This window comes from Vipera ursinii (genome assembly GCF_947247035.1).
Source record: "Vipera ursinii genome assembly, chromosome: 2".
Classification (NCBI taxonomy): Eukaryota; Metazoa; Chordata; class Lepidosauria; order Squamata; family Viperidae; genus Vipera; species Vipera ursinii.
The window spans coordinates 98,526,437-98,545,821 of NC_139513.1; the positions used below are offsets into that span (position 1 = coordinate 98,526,437).

Below are 19,385 nucleotides of genomic sequence, written 5' to 3' on the forward strand. Positions count from 1 at the left end.
AAAGCTGCCCCCCATGCATCCTGCTGAGGGGAAACACCAGCCTTTTCACAGCCCTTCCAAAAGAGCAAAGCCAGATTCCCCACTGCAGCAGCCTCCGCTCTGTGGGAATGACAGTTGCCCATCCGGTCCTTGGTACTTCTCCATGCACTGCAAACAATCCCGAACTCCGCTTTCTGAATTTTCCATCCTGAAAGAACTGCTTGCCAGAGAACTCCCCTGTGATGTGAGTAAGCCATATCGGTTAGCAAAACCTGTGTACGCCTCCTTGGCCAGGTCACAGCTTCACAAATCTTCAAGAACTTCACTTCACAATGCTGGGAGGGACTCTTCGGATGGATACAATAAGCCCGCAACCAAAACAATACCAGAAATGAAAACAGAGCTGAGACAGATTCTCAAAGTAGAGCCCGAGGCTGAAAAAGTAACTGGGGAAGAGGATAGCGCAAAACAAGGGGCTCACACGGGTCAGGGATCCTATGGGAAGTCAAGCCGCAAGCAGGACACCTCTATTTATGCAGTTCGTCGCTCTAAAAGGCTCAACCCTGAGCTCAGCGTTTGGCAGTCTTTCTTTGATCAACCTCCCTCAGAACCTGCAGCGTCCTCGGGGACCACAGCAAACACATTCGCTTCAGTAGAGCCTGCCCTCTGCTCATCTTTGCCAAACTTTGAGACAGACGCACCAGCAGCAGAAGTAGAAGTGAGTGGTGCTGATGAGATGGATGGGGGATTCCAGAGTTTCCCAATGGAATTGCAGACCCCTTCGCCGGAAAGTTCTAGGGAGAGTCAGTGCTTCACCCCCTGTCATCAAACAGGTATGTCGGAGAGGAGAGGAGAGCCCTGCCATTCTGCACCAGCATTTCTGGAAGAGAAAAATATGCCTTAGACAATAACAGATCACCAGTCCTAGCATTCTTCAAGGATTCTGCCTGGTATGCCACGATCCCATATCCTCCTAGACTGACTGAATATCTTAAATGTTGTTGAAGAGAAATTTCTTTCCCCAGACCAGATACATAGATCATCTCCTGTAAAATTGCGTATTGAAAAAAAAAATGATGGGAAGGTAGCAAAGTGGTGGCAAAGAAAAGAGTCTGGTTAATTGAATTGACCCAGGTCTGACAAGAAATAGATTATAGAAGCCCAGTATGAGTCACACATTGAGGGAGAAACAAGAAGGCTCTGAACTGTTGTGTTCCAGTTGTGTCACAATCCATCCACTCAGGACTCAGTCACATAGGGTAGGAAAATAATTCCTCTATGTCTGTTGCTAAATTGGGGACAGACTCGGGGAAAACTGAATCAGATTACTATTTCAGCATTGAGAGAGATGATTTATTCTTTTCCATATGATGTTTCCCAAAGCACCTCTCTTCTCTATTAATCATAGAGTGGCAAGCAGACAATAAAATTCAGTGTGGTGTGGTGGATCATTTCAATATGAAAAACTGCATGAAAGAAGAATTAATCTCTTCTTCATCTCCAATACAATTCATCTACCCTGCTCTGGTTTCAAGTTTACAAAATAGAAGATAAACCATGTATCTTCCAATGGCTCACCTCATTTGACCATAATCTGCTTTCTCTCTTACTAATCCAGTTTGTGGGCAGAGATATGGCCAATTGAATCATTCTGCTTTTCTCTGTTCTTTGTTTCAGAAGCACCACGGTGTCTGTCATTGCCCTTGGCACAAACGTAAGTGCAATACCCAAAATATATCTTGTGAAAGGATGATCTCTCTAAGTGTCAGGAGCCAGAAAATCTGGCAAATGGCAGTCTCAGAATTTTGCAATCCTGATAACCAAGCTGTGCCTTCAGTATTGTCTGGTTGATAACTATCCTTATACTAAGCTGCTTGTATACTAAGAGGACTTCTGGTGCAGGAGCTTAATGTCAAAATAATCCACTACCGGGTAAGAACTTCATAGTTCAGCTAAACATTTTATAGAAAGAGATATGCAACTCACCCAAGAAAGACTCAAAATGCCTTGTCTAGAGCATAAAGCCCCATTAAGGATACTGGAACTACTGATATTATACATATGCATAACTGAATATTTACGATAAAAGACACATCAAACTTGGGATGTTCATCACAGGCTGCATATTATAGCAAGACTCCATCATTGCTAGATTGTTTTCCTATAGTAGGGAGATTTTAAGGGGAGGAAATGCATGGACAGAGAGACATTAACCTGGCAGTGATATGTCAGTGTTTATATAAAACTGTATTTCTGTATATTTCAATAACCCAAGCTAAGGAAGAATGAGATGTTTGGAGGGATGCAGACTAAACATTGAAGAATTTAAATTACACAGGATTACTCCGTACAGAGGCAGTTTTCTTTATGCAGAAAATCTCTCTGTTTCTGCTTTCAGAAACTTGTCCATTGGTGTGCCAAAAGGCTTTATTGTGGAGACTAGATGTTAACTAGAATGAACCTGAAAGTATAACTTGCTTTCTTCTAGTTGTTCATGAGGATAACATTAGCTGAAAAAATGTGCCATTTTAGTAATAAGATCTCTGCTATGATGCAAATATTTATTTGCAGGAATGTCTTTGGGATTAGTTTGCTTGCAGATAAATGGATGTTTTTTTTTCCATTTGTCATTTGTGAATAAGTAAGTCTCTCCTGGCAACCATTTTGTGACTATATCAGCCACATGTTCATAAAATTTCAAATGTGCCCCTGACTTTCAATATCTGTTTACTTGTAAATCCTTGTAATACACTGTGAGCACAGTTATTAGGCAAGTTGTATTTTGGAGGATTAATTTTCTTACTAAACAACTACAGTGCTCTTGGTCAATCCAAATGTTAATCATCTAAAACCTGAATATTGAAGAAAGTAAAAGTGAGGTTTTGGCTATCGTAGGATAATATCTATGTGCGCACAATTATTGGACAACTAGTAGTGTGCAGAATTAGTATGCAACTAAATGAAAAATGAAAATTTGCCCACCTCACTCGTTTATTTGCATCTGTTAAAGTACAACTCAAAATGTACAAATAAACATTTCTGACATTTCAACAAAAAAAATCAGTGACCAATATAGCCACCCTTCTTTTCAACAACAGTCATAAGCCTTCCATTCATAGTCTGTCAGTGTCTCTATCTGTTGACGATCAACAGTTTGTGCAGCAGCAACCACAGTATCCCAGACAGTGTCCAGAGAGGTGTACTGTTTTCCTTCAGCGTAAATCTCCCATTTAAGAAGGGCCCACAAGTTCTCAATAGGGTGTAGGTCAGGTGAGGAAGGGGTCCATGTCATTATTTGTTCATCTTTAAGGCTTTTGCTGACTAGCCATGCAGTGGAGTGCTTTGATGCATGCAATGGAGCATTGTCCTGCATAAAAATCATGGTCTTCTTGAAAGATGCAGACTTTTCCCTGTACCACTGTTTGAAGAAGGTGTCTTCTAAAAACTGGCAGTAGGTTTGGGAGTTGATTTTGAGTCCATTTTCAACCCCAAAAGGTCCAAGCAGCTCATCTTTAATAATACCAGCCCATACCAGCACCCCACCTCCACCTTGCTGGAGTCTGAGTCGAAGTGGTCAGGTTTCAAGCTTCCTTACCTTGGCCATGTCTCTAAGCACTGAACACCTTGTACTTCTGGGCACTCCAGGTAGGTTGTAGTTCTGGAATATGACAGCACTGGAGGATAATGAGTTCCAGGTAGCTTCATGTTTGATTCTTCTCAAATCTTTGGCCGTTAATGTGTGTCTTTTTCTCAACATGTTTCTTGTGACCCTGTTGACTATTTGCAACAAAACGCTTGATGGTTCTGTGATCATGCCCCAATATCTTAGCAATTTCAAGAGTGCTTCATCTGTCAGAAAGACTTGTTAGAATTTTTTTTTTACTTCAGAGTCAGTTAAATCACTTTTTGGCTCATTTTGTCTGAGGAAAAGAAGCTACCTAATAATTAGCACACCTTGATATAGGGTGTTGATCTCCTTAGGCCACACCTTCCCTCATTACACAAATACACATCACCTGATATGCTTATATCCATTAAGTCAGGGGTCCTCAACCTTGGCAACTTTGCTGGCTGAGGAATTCTGGGAGTTGAAGTCCACAAGTCTTAAATTTTACATTTTAAAGTTGCAACATTTTAAAGTTGCCAAGGTTGAGGACCCCTGTATTAAGCATTTACATTTCTACAGCTTGGCCATGGAAAATATGCAGGAAAATGATATGGTCAAAATACTCACCTGCCTAATAATTGTTCACACAGTGTAGAAGTGTGAGCTTCCATGTATAAAAATGTAACGGGTATCTGAACAGACTGTATAAGTTTTCAGGTTGGGTTTTATTAGTATATGTTGGTTATTTGAGACCTTTTGGTTGTTTATGTGGAAGTTAAAAGAGTTCCTTTCAAGCTTGTCAACTTTCCTACATAGTTATCTGGAGATAATCCCAGTTCATTAGCTACTACCAGATGAGTGTCCATTTATCTAAACTTATTAAAAAGTTTGCCATTTAAATGACAGCCATGAGGTGTCCTCCCCATGTGACATTTTATTTTTAAACCTCCTTTCTATTTCATTGTGTGAATTCCTCATTTTTAATGGATGCCTTGGCTTTTCTATAACCATTTCATTCTACTCTTCTCGTTTTTAGAGAATCAACACTCGGGAAGCGCAACTTTGATCAAGTTCTGACTGTAGAGCTGTGTGGCACTGCAGGTAAGGGCAGAATTTAGATTTAAGTGTTCATTATTTTTCAAGATGCAAATATAGAGAAAAGACTGTACCCCAAACCAGATTATCATATATTCCTGTATTTAATCATTAACACGAAGGACAAGGAATCTAGGCACCCCTAAACCCTATTTGATTTTCCCTTCCTTAAAAAACAACAACTGTGGAACAGCACATCTTTGAGTGACAGGTATTTTGGAACACTTATAAAGGCAAAAGACTGAATATAAATAGCAGTGCATATCCCCAGTTCAACTGTGTGATTTGAAGGCTCAACAAAGGGGTGGGAATAGTTTAAAAAATAGACCTAACTCCTAATACAGTAATGTCTCTTTATTCTCCTGGTCCTATACTGAAAGAGTTTTATCCTTTTGCTTCCTTGGGGGAGATAAGGTCTCACACCACCAACTACTCCTCCATACAAGCCTTCAGAAGAGGACCTATATAAGCCAGACATCCACCAGAGGCCAGCACAGAAGACTGCTGCCATCACCAGCTCTGAGCCACAACCAATGATCAGTCATAGGCCAATTTCCAGAAAACATCAGAAAAAGCAACCAGTGCGGACAGAGCTGTATGCCCACCTGAGTCGGTCTGCAGTTCACCCTGTTCACTCTGAGCAGCATGGGGTGTTGAAACGCCCATTCTCACGGTCTTTTGGTGATCATGATTATTGCCAAGTCTTGAAACCTGAGTATTCGCTCCAGAGGAAGGTGCTAAGATCGTGGGAGCCCCTGAGCCACATAGAAAGCCAATGCAAGAGGCAAGTGCCTGATGTTCCCTATCAGGAGGAAAGCAACCAGAGTTTTGATAAAAGCTCAGTGAAGGAGGGCAGCAAACAGCTGAGGGACCAAGAAATCAGAGCCAGTTTGACCAAACACTTTGGTCTTTTGGACAGTGCCCTGGATGATGGGGAGGCCCTGTTCTTCAAAACTCCTGAATATGATACTGTCTTTGAAGACAGCTGCAGTGAGATTGGTTCTCCCCTGGAAGAGGAAGAAGAGGAGGAAGAGGAGGAGGAATGCTACTACATGAGTCCATTGGGTTCCAACAGATGTCTACACAGTAGTGCTCTTTCTAGGACCAATTTGCACTATTGCTCCCGAAGTAGATCTGATTCAGAGTCTTCATGCTGCAGAAGTAGGTCTCCAGTCAGCCAGCAGGCTTTCAGGTACACTCATTTGCAATCAGTACTGTTTTGGGGAAAGGTCTGAATGGTCATAGTCAATTGCATTGGATTGCATTGATTCAGACTATTGCACATTAAAACTTCATACACTTCAGTTGCATTTTAAAATAATGCAGTACTGTATTGAATGGTGGCCCTTCAGTCGGCCAGGGGGAGTATAAGACTATTTTTTTAGAAATTTCTCAGCAGGGTTATATATTTTCCTTATTCTTGATTTGCCATGCAGTGGGGCTATGTCTGATAAGGCTAATTTAAAAGACACTGGGCTGAATTCAAAAATCCTGTGAGCAAAGAACAGAAGTGGGAGGAATTATTTTTACTGAATTAGTTCCTCCTCCAGACCTGGAAAATCTACTCCAGAAGATTGATGGACCTATTAGAACTGCACCAAAAATAGCCATGGCAGCTGCAAGGGAAATTGGGGAAATTTGCCTTTATTCCCTGATTCCAGATAGATAGCATTCCTGAATTGGAAGGAGACTCTCCATGCATAGGTTTTTGAGAACCAATAGGAAAGAAGAGATATCCTGTTCAGATGCATAGAAATAAATGTAAGATTATTTGTAATGTTAAATTAAGGCCAAAACCACAGTATGACTGTGCCTAAAAAGATTATATCTTCAGATTTTCAAAATGTATCGTGTTCACTCATTTACTTTAATTTACTTCTTTGCTCCAATATTTAGTGGTTGTCTGGCCACCTTTGAAAAAAATTCTAAATATATATGAATCTATAGTATCCCATAGCATTCTGTATTTATTGTAAAATAGGTGAGACTGTTCCTGCAAGCAAAGAGCAGGTTTCTAGGAGTATTTTTCTGATTAAGGTTCTGATGTCTAAGATTCAGAAGAATTAGAATCCATTTAGGTCTGTATTTCTTGTTTTCTAATAGACGGGAAAATGGCAAGCGTTGTCAAGATGGAAATGTGAGCAGCCAGAGATTGATGGAGAAAAAAAGAGAAAAAGCCATTGTAAGTGACCTGTGACCTCTCAGTGAGATTTGGGATGAATGAACTGGAAGTGGGCGGGTTTCCAGTCTGCTCAGATGATTCCTCTTTCTGGAACACATTTGAATTTTGGGAGACAGGAGTTTCTACTCAAGAGGGGGTAATACGGGATGTTAGCTAGTTTTCCAAACTCTTTATTACTTGGTGGAAGTGCAGGCTGATAAATGATAGTTTTCCCTCTGCCAGGAACTCAATCTGTTGCCAGTTTCTTCGTTTTATTCCTTTTCAATATGTTCCTATTAGCTAGTCTTGGCATAGGGAGAACTATTCTTCATCAGCCTGAACTACCACCTAGTAATAGAGTTTGGAATCTTGAAAAACACATATCATTTTTAAAAACCATACAAATAAGAGGAGAAATAAAGTTGCTGAGGTAGAAAAAAAAAGCTGCACTTGAGGCTGGTGGCTTTATATTCTGTATATCTTTTAATCAGCCAGACACAGATTCATTTAAGATAACCTTTATTGTCATTTTTTTACTGTGAGCACACTGGCACACATTAAAAATGAAAATCTGCTGCCTGCTCTCAAAAGACAGCATACGTTAGCCCATGCACATACACAACACACATATACATGCTATATACATATCTAGATATATATGTTCTGCTTTGGATATCACAAAGCCTCCTCTCAGAAGGTAACAAGGAAAACAGGTCATGAAGAGGATGTGTAGCGTACCAGACAATCCCGCAGACCCTGCTCAAGCATTGCTTATATAGGTAAGGTAAGGTAAAGGTTCCCCAGCACATGCGTGCTAGTCGTTTCCGACTCATGGGGCCGGTGCTCATCTCCGTTTCAAAGCCGAAGAGCCAGCGCTTGTCCGAGGACGTCTCCGTGGTCATGTGGCCGGCATGACTAGACGCCAAAGGCACACGGAACGCTGTTACCTTCCCACCGTAGTGGTCCCTATTTTTCTACTTGCATTTTTACATGCTTTCGAACTGCTAGGTTGGCAGAAGCTGGGACAAGTAACAGGCGCTCACTCTTGCTTATATGCTACATCCTAAATAGAAGAGGGTGAACTGCCAATAATTTTATATGCCATCTTCACTCCATCCTCATTTAACATATTTAGAGCTCGTCTTTCTTCTGTTGGGAAGTTTAAAGATGTTTAGGTGAGAAAACCACCTCCTTTCAAGATACTTAGTTGACTGGTTAAATAAGTTGTCTACTTCATGTCCTCTTGAACATGAGGACATGTCCTAGTATTAGTCTTCCCACATGGTCATCCTTCTTGTAATTTATAATGTTAGGAGATGGTTCTTAGATGAATGGTTTGACGTCCATAAACAATTGATGCCTGTGCAGCATAGGAATCTTTTCAGCCGATCTGCTGGTGAACAGGAGGCCTCCTCCCGAGAAATGCTCAGAAATGCTTCAGAGATTTGCTGTGGTATGATTTCCTACTCATACAGCAAACCTGGTCTCCTTGCTCTGAAAAACTCGTTTTTTTTCCTTTTCTTTAAAGGAAAACGTGTGTTAGATTTAGTTTTAGTTTTTTAGGCCAATTTAAAGCTTCCAAGAAAAAGAAGTGACCAGCATTTTTAAGCCAATAATATAATTTAGTAGTTTGTACCAAAGGCCAGAAACTTCCATCAGACATCCATTAGTGTGACTGGCTTGGCAAGCTTTTAAAAAAATAATCAACAACGAAAAATTACTTGTGAATTAAATCCTACTAAACTATTCCTGTGCATTTCCTTCTTTTTTACAACTTACATTTCCTCTTTCTTGGATTTTCCATCCATTCTTTTCAGGTTCTTTGAAAACTTGGGTTGATAGTAAAAATAATAATATGAGTTCAAAACTAAATGGAACAAAAGCGCTTTGGCTCTTCTCTAAAATATAAAAGGGTACTATTTAATATTAAAGTGGAACTGGAGATATCAAGAATTTATCAGTTTAATACATTGTGTCAGGACAATTGCGCAGGCAATTTACTCTTGTCTTTAAGAGCTGTGGTGGCACAGTGGTTAGAATGCAGTATTGCAGGCTAATTCTGCCGACTGTCAGCAGTTTGATCCTGAAAGGCTTGAGGTTGATTCAGCCTTCCATCCTTCCATCTGTAAAATGAGAACCCAGATTGTTTGGGGCAACATGCTGACTCTGCAAACTGCTTAGAGAGGGCTGTATAGCACTGTGAAGCAGTATATAAGTCTAAGTGCTGTTGCTATTAAACAGGGAGAAGGCCGTGTAGTATACATCCAAAATCTTGCCAGCAGTATGAGCTGTAGTGAACTGAAGAAGCAGTTTGAAGTGTTTGGAGAGATTGTTGAGTGTTGCATTTTGACCAAGAATAAAAGGTGAGTTTTCATTATCTCGTTATTAACCCTGTCAGCAACATTTTTTTTGAAATCATGACTATTTGTAAATTAGCTGTGTTATTCTATAATTAAAATCAGACTCCAAAGTTTAATAGCTGGATATATTTTTTTTCTTTGGAGAAACATCTGCTCTGAGTACCCTGTGAATGCAAAGGTTGAGAATTAATTGAAATAGTGTACCTATTAAGAAGTAAATTAAATAAGTTAAACCTTTTGCTGAATAAATATGTATAAGGATTGCAGTGTGAAACTCATTTTTCCCCTCAACTGTATTATTATATTTGTTTTGGCTAAGAAACTGGCATTAAATTCCCTCGTCATTTAATTCTGTAAGGACTAACACTGCTGTGTTGCATAGAGGATGCAGCACTTCTTTGATGCAGCACAATGTATTACTGTTACTTAGCATATGTACAGTATATGTAATTTAATTGTGCTATATGCAGAAGCAGAAATAATTTGGAACAGTTCCACCCAAGCTTGAAAGTTTTGAGCTCAGAACTCTTCCAGAATGATCAGAATAGCACTGGTGCCTTTCTAATAATGTTTCAAGTGAAAAACAGGGCATTTAAGTTAAAAAAATATTCTTTGTGTGTGTGTGTGTGTGTGTGTACACACAAGTTGCAACAGTTCATTTAATGACTGTTTTAAGTTACAACGGCACTGGGAAAAGTGACTTATGACCATTTTTTTACACTTACGACCGTTCAAGCATCCCCATAGTCACATGATCAGAATTTGGCTGCTTAGGAAATGATTCATATTTATGACAAGTGTCCTAGGGTCACATGATCACCTTTTGCGGCCTTCTTACAAGCAAAGAATGGGGAAGCCAGATTCACTTAACAACCTGTTACTAACTGAACAACTGCAGTGATTCACACAACAATTGTGGCAAGAAAAGTCATAAAATGGGGCAAAACCTACTTAACAACTGTCTCACTTAGCAACAGAAATTTTGGGCTGAATTATGGTCATAAGTCAATGACTGTATACTGTACATACGCACATGCATAAAATTTTAGTGGGTAAATCATTTTTACTCAGTGCCTCTTGTCTGTTGCAGATTTATATTATATAAATAGTCAATATAAACAATGTATATAACATTGCCTAACGGAAGGTCAATGTTTTGTAGTCTAATGGCTGTTAACTATCCTGAGTGGTGTGTAAGTGGAAATAAAAATAATAAATAGCCTGGCTGGAGTGTTCTTTTCCAAGGCAGCTGGGAGATGCCAATGTAATCATTGCAGTTTGATTAATAGACTCTTGGATCCTAATTCCTATAAAGTTTGCATGAGATTTAAACGAGGTGCTCTGAGCTCCTGTTGGAGAGACATGGAATAAAAATAATGATAAATAAATAATGCTACTCTGTTGGCTATGCTGGCATTCCCTCTTTTATTATCCAGGGGAGATAAATATGGTGTCATCACATACCGGTGTTCTGAGCATGCTGCCTTGTCCTTGAAGAATGGTGCTTCTCTGTGGAAAAGAAATGAGCCGTTGTTCCAGCTGGCTTATGGTGGCTTTGGACACTTCTTTTGGACCAGATTTACTGATTTGGGTAAGTCAGCAATCATCTTGTCCAGTTTCATCATAATAGACCAGATTTGGGTGGTTGTACTGAATTAATTCATATACTGCAGGGTTTCTAAAACCTTGGCAGCTTCAAGCTATGTGGACTTCAACTCCCAGAATTCCCCAGCCAGCATCCCTCACTTTATTTATTATTAAACAAAATTATTTGGCAATCCAACTTACACACGATGATCCTGGTATGGATATTAATGATGGTGGACACTAAAAAACCCAAAGCATAAAATCTACACACTCCCAACAATCCTCATTTACACATTTTATTATCAATATTTAATATTTATTTACTATCTGATACATTTAATTCTATTTATTAGCATTGTGCTTTCTTTATACAATCAGAGATAACCAAGGTTTTTTTTCACCTCCAGAAATGACTGAATCAGAGTAGTTATCTTGAATCACTCACATACACTAATCATACTAATCCACTGATCATTTAACTGCAGATACTGAATTAACCAGAATTGATTAGATATATGCAGTGCATTAAGCCATGAATCAGTGTTTGCAAATAATAATAGATGGGTTTGTGCCTATACATTATTAAAATGAAAGAAATCAGATTAAACATTCCAAGGGTTTTTTATATTTGCTCATTTTCACAGACCACAAGTGATTTTAATTTATTTTCTTTCATTTTAATTAAAGCCCGCCTCCCCTGAAAGGGGAAGATAGCAACTATTGTAATTCAAGAAAATTTAACTTAAATCAACCATAACGATAAAAAATAGTTAAATAGCACACAGTTATGAAAGCAAATACAATGCTGTCACCCAAAATAGCAATCTGTATTAGGGAGAATGAATTATCCAATGCTGGCAGTTCATAACAGCTTCCAGGCAGATTGTGGCCATCCTTTTCTCTTGAGGGACGGTTTGGTTTCCTCAGCCAAATGCTGATCGGTCTCTTCAGAGAAGAGCACAGGAGATATCTCAACAAGCTACTCGTGATCATTAAATCCTGCCATTTCAGAGGAAGTGGAGATTTAGAGGTTTTCTATATGGCTTGGAAACATTATATGTAATATACCCTATGTCTTAGCTCAGACATGTCAAACACAAGGCCCGGGGGCCGGATACGGCCCACGAAGTGGTTTCATGTGGCCCGCGAAGCCATCCTGGAAACAGTGAAGGAACGGTCCCCACTGCCTTGGCCCTGGCCCAGAGACCCTCCTTCTGCCAGAGACCCTCAGATCTGTCCCACTCCTGCCCAGGCCCCCATAGGCACCCCATAGGCCATGCCCACCCAGTAGGCCATACGCACTCTAGCCATGCACACCCAGTAGGCCACGCCCACCCTGGCCATACCCACCCGGCCCCCTGAGGGCAACAGCAATGCTGATGCGGCCCTCAATGAAATTGAGTTTGACACCCCTGTCTTAGCTGATCTCCTTGGGACCGTATAACAAGTCCCTCCCTCCCTCCCTCCCTCTGTTTGACAGCATTTATCTTTTCTCTGTTAGCAGATTCCAACACGGAAGAGTCCTCTCCAACTCCAGTAAAAAGCAAATATGAGACCATGGATTTTGACAGCCTGCTGCAGGAGGCCCAGGAAAGTTTGCATCGGTAACAGCCTTAACCTTTGAGGAATACCTTAATACCTCAGTCAAGGCACTTCCAATATGTTTACGTTTTCAAGAAATGATTAAATATATAATGAGAGAGAGAGACTGCTGACCCTTTAAATTGATGTTTACATTGAACAAGCTGCTTCTGTCTGTGAGTTCCCATGGTGTTGATGTTCCACTGCCACAAGTTAGTATCTCTGCTTCTGGTTGGTTGTGTTAGGATGAGCCTGCAAAAGCCTTCTGTCCTTCTTCTTGTCCAAACCCCTTTCTCTGACTGGCCCCATTTCCGCCGTGGAGTGGCAGCTGTGTTCACCATAACTTTTATTTCATTTTTGGTCTGTAGTGTGTGATTATGAAATTGTTAATTGTGAATAGAATCAAGATTGTAAACTAATTTTTAATAGAAGAAAGAAATATATACTTATAATGTATTTATGGCTCAGATGTACTGTAATTCAGATTTATTGTACCGCTTCCTTGATTTTTAACTATGCACTGTAATGAGGCACTTGCCCCTCAGCAGATGCAGCCTTTCCAGAAAGGTTCCCTTCAGTGAGTGGCTCTTCTGAAAATCATAAAGAATCCATTTTGTCCTTGATTAGCTGAGGGGGTTAATTGAATGGCAGTGTGGAATTGCTGTATAAACCATTCTTTCCATTTGTCTGGACTGGATGCTGGGATCGCCACTCCTTAATCATTGACTGCACAAGACATGACAAACTTGTGATTCCACAGTCCAAAGCGGACTCCGGTTATTTTGGCGGCTGAGCCCTCAGATGCCAAAAGATAAAATCAAGTGACAAATGAGAAGGTGACAGGGTATGTTTTCCCCTCTTCCTTCATGCTGAAGTGATAACCTGTCCTCCCAGCCAAGTAAATGACACATGAGAAAAGCCTTGCTAAAGTCCTTTCTGATCAGCATCTTGTTTCCATGGGGCCACCAGATACTTCTGAGAAACTCAGAAGCTGCCCAAGAATGCAATTAATTTGCTACAGGTGGTGATCTAATGTCCATTGCTGCTGAATTGAGAGGTACATAACAGCCATTATAACTAATAGCCATTGGCCTACTCATCCTACATGTGAAATCTCTTGTGAGGCAAAGAAAGTTGAAAAGTGAGCTAAACAAGTTAAGGCTCCTAAGCATTAGACCCCAACATCAGAATAGCCATTGTTTCATGACATCATGACATAAAGTCACAAATGTAGAACAGTTTATTTTAAGTCAGATCCCCAGTAGCCTCAGGAACAAATTTCTGGCCATCTGGTCATTCAACCAAAGCAAAATCTCTTGGCTGATGCATAGCCTGGGTTTGTTTGCAAGACCTAACAGAAAAATGGTCAAAAGCATCCTTGTACCTTGACCCAGCACTCAGCAGCGTATCTCTGTCCCATGTTAAATACTGCTCTCTGTCTGAGCAAATTTGAATAAGCCATACCGTACAATATATAGCCAGTCGCAGATGGTAACTATTTTTTTTATTCTACATGTCTGTTTGCCTGCATCTTCCTTCCTTTTGAATTTCCCAGAGCTTAGAATTCTTGCTGTCTACTCATCATCATCATCATCAGTTGGAAGGGACCTTGGAGGTCATCTAGTCCAACCCCCTGCTCAGGCAGGAAACCCTATACCATTTTCAGGCAAATGGCTGTCCAGTCTCTTCTTAAAAACTTCCAGTGTTGGAGCATTCACCACTTCTGGAGGCAGGTTGTTCCACTGGTTAATTGTTCTGTCAGGAAGTTTCTCCTCAGTTCTAGGTTGCTTCTCTCCTTGACTAGTTTCCATCCGTTGCTTCTTGTCCTGCTTTCAGGTGCTTTGGAGAATAGCTTGGCTCCCTCTTCTTTGTGGCAGCCCCTGAGATATTGGAACACTGCTATCATGTCACCCCTCACTCTTCTCTTCGTTAAACTACACATACCCAATTCCAGCAGCCATTCCCTATATGTTTTAGCCTCCAGTCTCCCAATCATCTTCGTTGCTCTTCTCTGTACCCTTCCTAGAGTCTCAACATCTTTTTTACATCGTGGTGACCAAAACTGGATGCAGTATTCCAGGTGTGGCCTTACCAAAGCATTGTAAAGTGGTATTAGTACTTCACTTGATCTTGATTCTATCCCTCTGTTAATGCAGCCTAGCACTGTGTTGGCTTTTTTGGCAGCTGCAGCACACTGCTGGCTCATATTGAAGGACTCCGAGCTCCCTCTCACAGCTGCTACTATTGAGGAAGGTACCACCTGTACTATACCTGTGTATTTGATTTTTCCTGCCTAAATGTAGAACCTTACTTTTTTCACCATTGAATTTCATTTTGTTAGATAGCGCCCAATGTTCGAGTCTGTCCAGATCCTCCTGTATTTTAAACCTATCTTCTGGAGTATTGGTATTCCTGCCAGCTTGGTGTTGTCTGCAAATTTGATGAGTTCCCCATCTATCCCCTAATCCAAATTGTTAATGAAGATGTTGAAGAGCACTGGGCCCAGAACAGAGCCCTGAGGCACCCCACTACACACTTCCTTCCATGTAGCTGCAGTTCCATTGAGGACCACATGCTGAGTACAGCCTGTCAGCCAGCTACGAATCCATCTGGTGGTGATGCTATCTAAGCCACATTTTTCTATCTTATCAAGTAGTAGGTTGTGATCTACTTTATCAAATGCCTTACTGAAGTCTAAGTAAATTATATCTACAGCATTCCACTGGTCCACTAATTTTGTCACTTGGTCAAAGAATGCAATAAGATTTGTCTGGCATGATCTGTTTTTGACAAACCCATGTTGACTTTTAGTGATGACTTTGTTTGCATCAAGGTGATCGCTGATTTGTTGTTTGATTATCTTTTCCAGAATCTTCCCAGGTATTGAGGTCAGGCTGACAGGTCTGTAGTTTCCAGGATCTATTTTTTCCCTTTTTTGAAGATGGGAACTACATCAGCTCTCTTCCGGTCCTCTGGTAGTTCCCCAGTGCTCCAGGATCTTTGAAAAATATGAGTTCAGATCAGCTTTTCCTCAATTCAAACCCTGAGATGTCCATGGGAAGGGAATCAGCCTTGTGTAGATTTAGACAAATGGTTTCTAGAGAAAGAGGCCGTCTGATGAGGGAAAATACATGTGGAGACCTCATTCTCATACACTACACTGTACCAAATGCATCATTTGCCAGATGCAATGTGGCTGCTCTTGTGCTAATTGACCTCCAGCAAAGGATAGGGAGACACTAAATAAGCAATAGGAACATCAAGAGAGCACTTTCGAGTGGGGACCAAATATCATTTTAGCATCCTCCATCACGCACCGTATCTTTATTCTGTTCTTCACAAAGATGAGACCGATGGGGTTCAGCCATCCATGTAGATAAAATACAACAGCCTTAATTCTGTCAGTAGTTAGATTCAGCATGTATTTCATTTGGAACCAAAGGACAAAAACATCCCGATTGTGTCCTAATTCATGTTGTCCCAAAGACAGTTTGTCTGAATAGTCCCCCGTTCTCTTGATAAGGACTGTACATATCATAGGCACCATAAGATCAAGGAATTCCTTATCCCATGCCAAATATTTTATTTCTGGGATGCGAGTGGTGATCTGGAGCTTTCATAACAATCCTGATTTCGTACGGCAGCTAATATAATTTCTGTGCTACTTGCAAAATTCACTGTCACAATGTTTTGGCTAACGTGTCACTTTTAACATCTCTGTTTAGGAACTTATTAAAGGATTACAAGGCCATTAGATCTTCTTGGGATCAGACCAGGACAAAGTCTGGCCAAGATGAAGTATCTGCTATAGACAAGTGCCTCATTGTAGCTTTGCCTTTTCTGTCCTAGTATTTCCTTACCACAATGATGTTTACATGTGATTGCTATAGAGCTTACCGTAGAATGTACATAGTGACACATTTAGGGTGGGTAGGACTGTCCTGTCCTGTGCTGTACTGACGTTTTCAGAGAACAATCCAACAACAACAAAATAATATTAATAATAACAACCACCCCAACAACTAGTAAGTGGAATTCTTCCATCTCCTGGCTTGGTTACAAGAGATATCAAAAAGTTCAGAACTAGGATCGGTCAGAGAGATGGAAAATGCATCAAATTTTAAGCGTGTTGAAAGTGTTGAATGCAGCTGGAAAGAAAGAGTTAGAACAGCCCTCCTGCTCTTTGGAAGGCGCTGCTTCTCGCTCAAACTTGCTTGCAAACGTGGCTTTTATCTGCTTTTATATCTCGAGTTATTTTTTCCAGAAGCTGGACTTGCCAGTGATACCAGGGCATGCAAGACATGCTCCTTGAAGGGAAGGAAGATCCTGTAATGCACATAGCCTCTCGATCCTAGCTGTAGGGAGAGGTGCAATAAGTGATCTTTGTTTTGCCTGAAGCCTATAAAAATGTATATTTTTTGTGCGAGAAACTTCACTAGGACTTTATGCAATATGCACGTATGTGCACAAACGCACAGATGAATGAGAGGAAGACAATGGGCATTGAGCCCTTCAGCATCTACAAATTCAGTAGTGTTGAATGTAGGACCTGAGTGGGATGGTTTGCAAAGGACGCACATTTCTCCCGGTTACAGCATATCAAGACCCGCAGCTTATGCTAAATTTGCTATTGGAAGCACAGCTAGTTTGCATCACCCACGCAGGGAGTAATTTGTGAAAATCCTTTGTTCGTATTTATTCTTATAGAGACTTGGGAATTTGTAGTGTATGACAGAAGAATTTTAGGCAAACGCCTGGATCAGAGAACAGGGAGAACAAAGGTGGTCCCAAATCTTTTAAACCAGAGAGGTACACCAATGTTTCTATGAGTAAATAATGATGCATCAAACTTTTGCTATGTAGAGCACTCAACTGCAGCGCTACATAAATATTGTAAAGAGTAATTATGGAAGGCTGTTGAAGAATGGCCAAGTTCCATATGACAAAGGAAGCGATAAGATCGAGTGGATAAAATACCCAGCTTCTATACTCCTATCTCCGAATATTAGAGTATCCAAACAATAGACTTGTGATCCACTAAAACCAAACTCAGACTGTCATCCTGTCTCCTGATTTTGCTCCTTGCCTAGGAGTGTGAGAGATCTCATAGGCTTGGATAGGCAGCTGATATTCCGTGGTTACATTGGTGGGTCAACGAATCTACAACATGAGCCTTTTCTCACGCAGTAAGAGAACTGTTTGTTTTCCTTAGGATAAGGAATTAAAATGAGCTTTATATCTTGCTCCAGCCATCCTTGCTGCTAATGTGTTCTGGCAGATTCCTCCTAAGGGCAGTTATATTCAGCACATTTTGATTCTCCTAGGATAGTACAAAGAGGCCCACTGGCTGAAGATGACTGTGCGCTGCCGCTTAGCTTAGGGGGATTCATTTCTGTAGGGATCATGTTCTTTGTAAAGAGGGTGCTAGCGAGGTCCTTTCTGCAAAGTTTGCCTAAATTTCTTCTGTACTTGTTTTAATTATATGCATAATGCCAACACCCCCATGTTCATGGGGCAGGCCTAGCCATAATGACGAGCAACAGAACAAATGAAGATCTTGTGAGGACCCATGAAAAACCAAATAAAGAGAATTAATCGTCCAGGGTTTTTCGGAACAAAAGGGTGTATTAAGAGAGGCAATCATGAGGGAGACATTTATTTTTTTAAACAAAATTATATATGTTTGTAGATGTGTGTATGTGTGTGTATAAGAGAGAGAAAGAGAGAGAAAAATCCCTCCTAATTTTCTTTTGTAGTTTTTTATTATTATTATTATTTTGGAAAATCAGGAGAAATACCTTAAGGATAGGAATAAGTCACAAGCCATTTATTTTCTCTCGACCCTTTAATAAGGATCGCTTTATTGTAAAACACAAGTCAATATTGTCAAGTCAACTGAAAACTTTGGCAGAAGTAAAACAGCCGTGTGGTAAAGGGACTGCACAAAGAAGAACTGGGTTCTGTATCTTATTTTCACTGCCAGTTATTCAAACAGTTGTCTTGTTTTCCCTCTGACCTATTCTACCTCCATAAAACTGATAACAGCTTTGTCTTTGTTTTTGTGATGAACGCTCAGTTTTCTCAGTAGCCCATTCAAAAAAGCCATACAAGAGTCCGTATGAGTGTGTGCACGGCTGGGTTTAATATGGCATTAATTTACTATATGGAAATAGGAAGCAGTTTAGCATTTCCTAAGTTTATGTTCACAAGAGGATAGTCCATGTGTGATATTCTTTACCAATGTAAGCATACCAAGCCTTTTTCATTTCCATGTTTTCTGAATTTTTTGCAAAGAGCTTTTTCTTTCTCATTTGTGTAATTTGACTATATATTTATATATATATATATATATATATATATATATATATATATATATATATATATATATATATATATATAAAATTCCCTATAGTATGTCACTGATTCCCATATAGCATTTGGGAGGGCCCCTTCCACGACATTTTTGTGTATGATTTCAGGTACCTCATTGTTCTAAAAAGGGTGGTCACCCTCCTTATCAAAAACAACTAGGAGCTTATGCATTTTGCATTGTATTTATAATTTGTTGAAGAACATGGCCTAACAGTGAGCAGCTGCAATTAATTTATTTGAAGACAAGTGCTATAAGAATGTAATATATAAAAAAAAGATGTTAATTTAGGGCATATTTTGAGCATAAAATGGCTTAGATGTCAAAGCCTGTGTGGGAGTTAACATATAAGTTGAACTTCCCTATAATCCTTATACTGGTCGTCCTCAACTTACAACAGTCCGTTTAGTGACCACTAGAAGCTACAATGGTACTGAAAAATGTGACTTATGACCATTTTTCACATTTATGACCATTGCAGCATCCCCATGGTTGCGTGAACAAAATTCAGATGCTTGGCAACTGACTCGTATTTATGACGGTTGCAATGTCCTGGGGTCATGTGATCACCTGCGACCTTCTGGCAAGCAAAGTCAATGGGGAAAACAGATTCATTTAACAACTGTGTTAGTCACTTAACAACCG

At 40.2% G+C, this 19,385-nt stretch overlaps 1 protein-coding gene across 1 annotated transcript in view; it reads left to right on the forward strand.

Annotated features, from left to right (window-relative positions):
- The window catches only part of PPARGC1B (PPARG coactivator 1 beta), a gene marked incomplete at its 3' end in the record, with an annotated part of 143,095 nt that extends 130,698 nt beyond the window's left edge, over positions 1-12,397 (forward strand). Inside the window, exons 6-13 of the mRNA XM_083353375.1 lie at positions 5-812; positions 1,657-1,693; positions 4,623-4,687; positions 5,096-5,873; positions 6,785-6,863; positions 9,084-9,205; positions 10,639-10,793; positions 12,294-12,397. Coding sequence (XP_083209501.1) covers positions 5-812; positions 1,657-1,693; positions 4,623-4,687; positions 5,096-5,873; positions 6,785-6,863; positions 9,084-9,205; positions 10,639-10,793; positions 12,294-12,397 — 2,148 coding nt within the window. The remainder of the gene's footprint in view (positions 1-4; positions 813-1,656; positions 1,694-4,622; positions 4,688-5,095; positions 5,874-6,784; positions 6,864-9,083; positions 9,206-10,638; positions 10,794-12,293) is intronic.
- Positions 12,398-19,385: the final 6,988 nt, after the last annotated feature.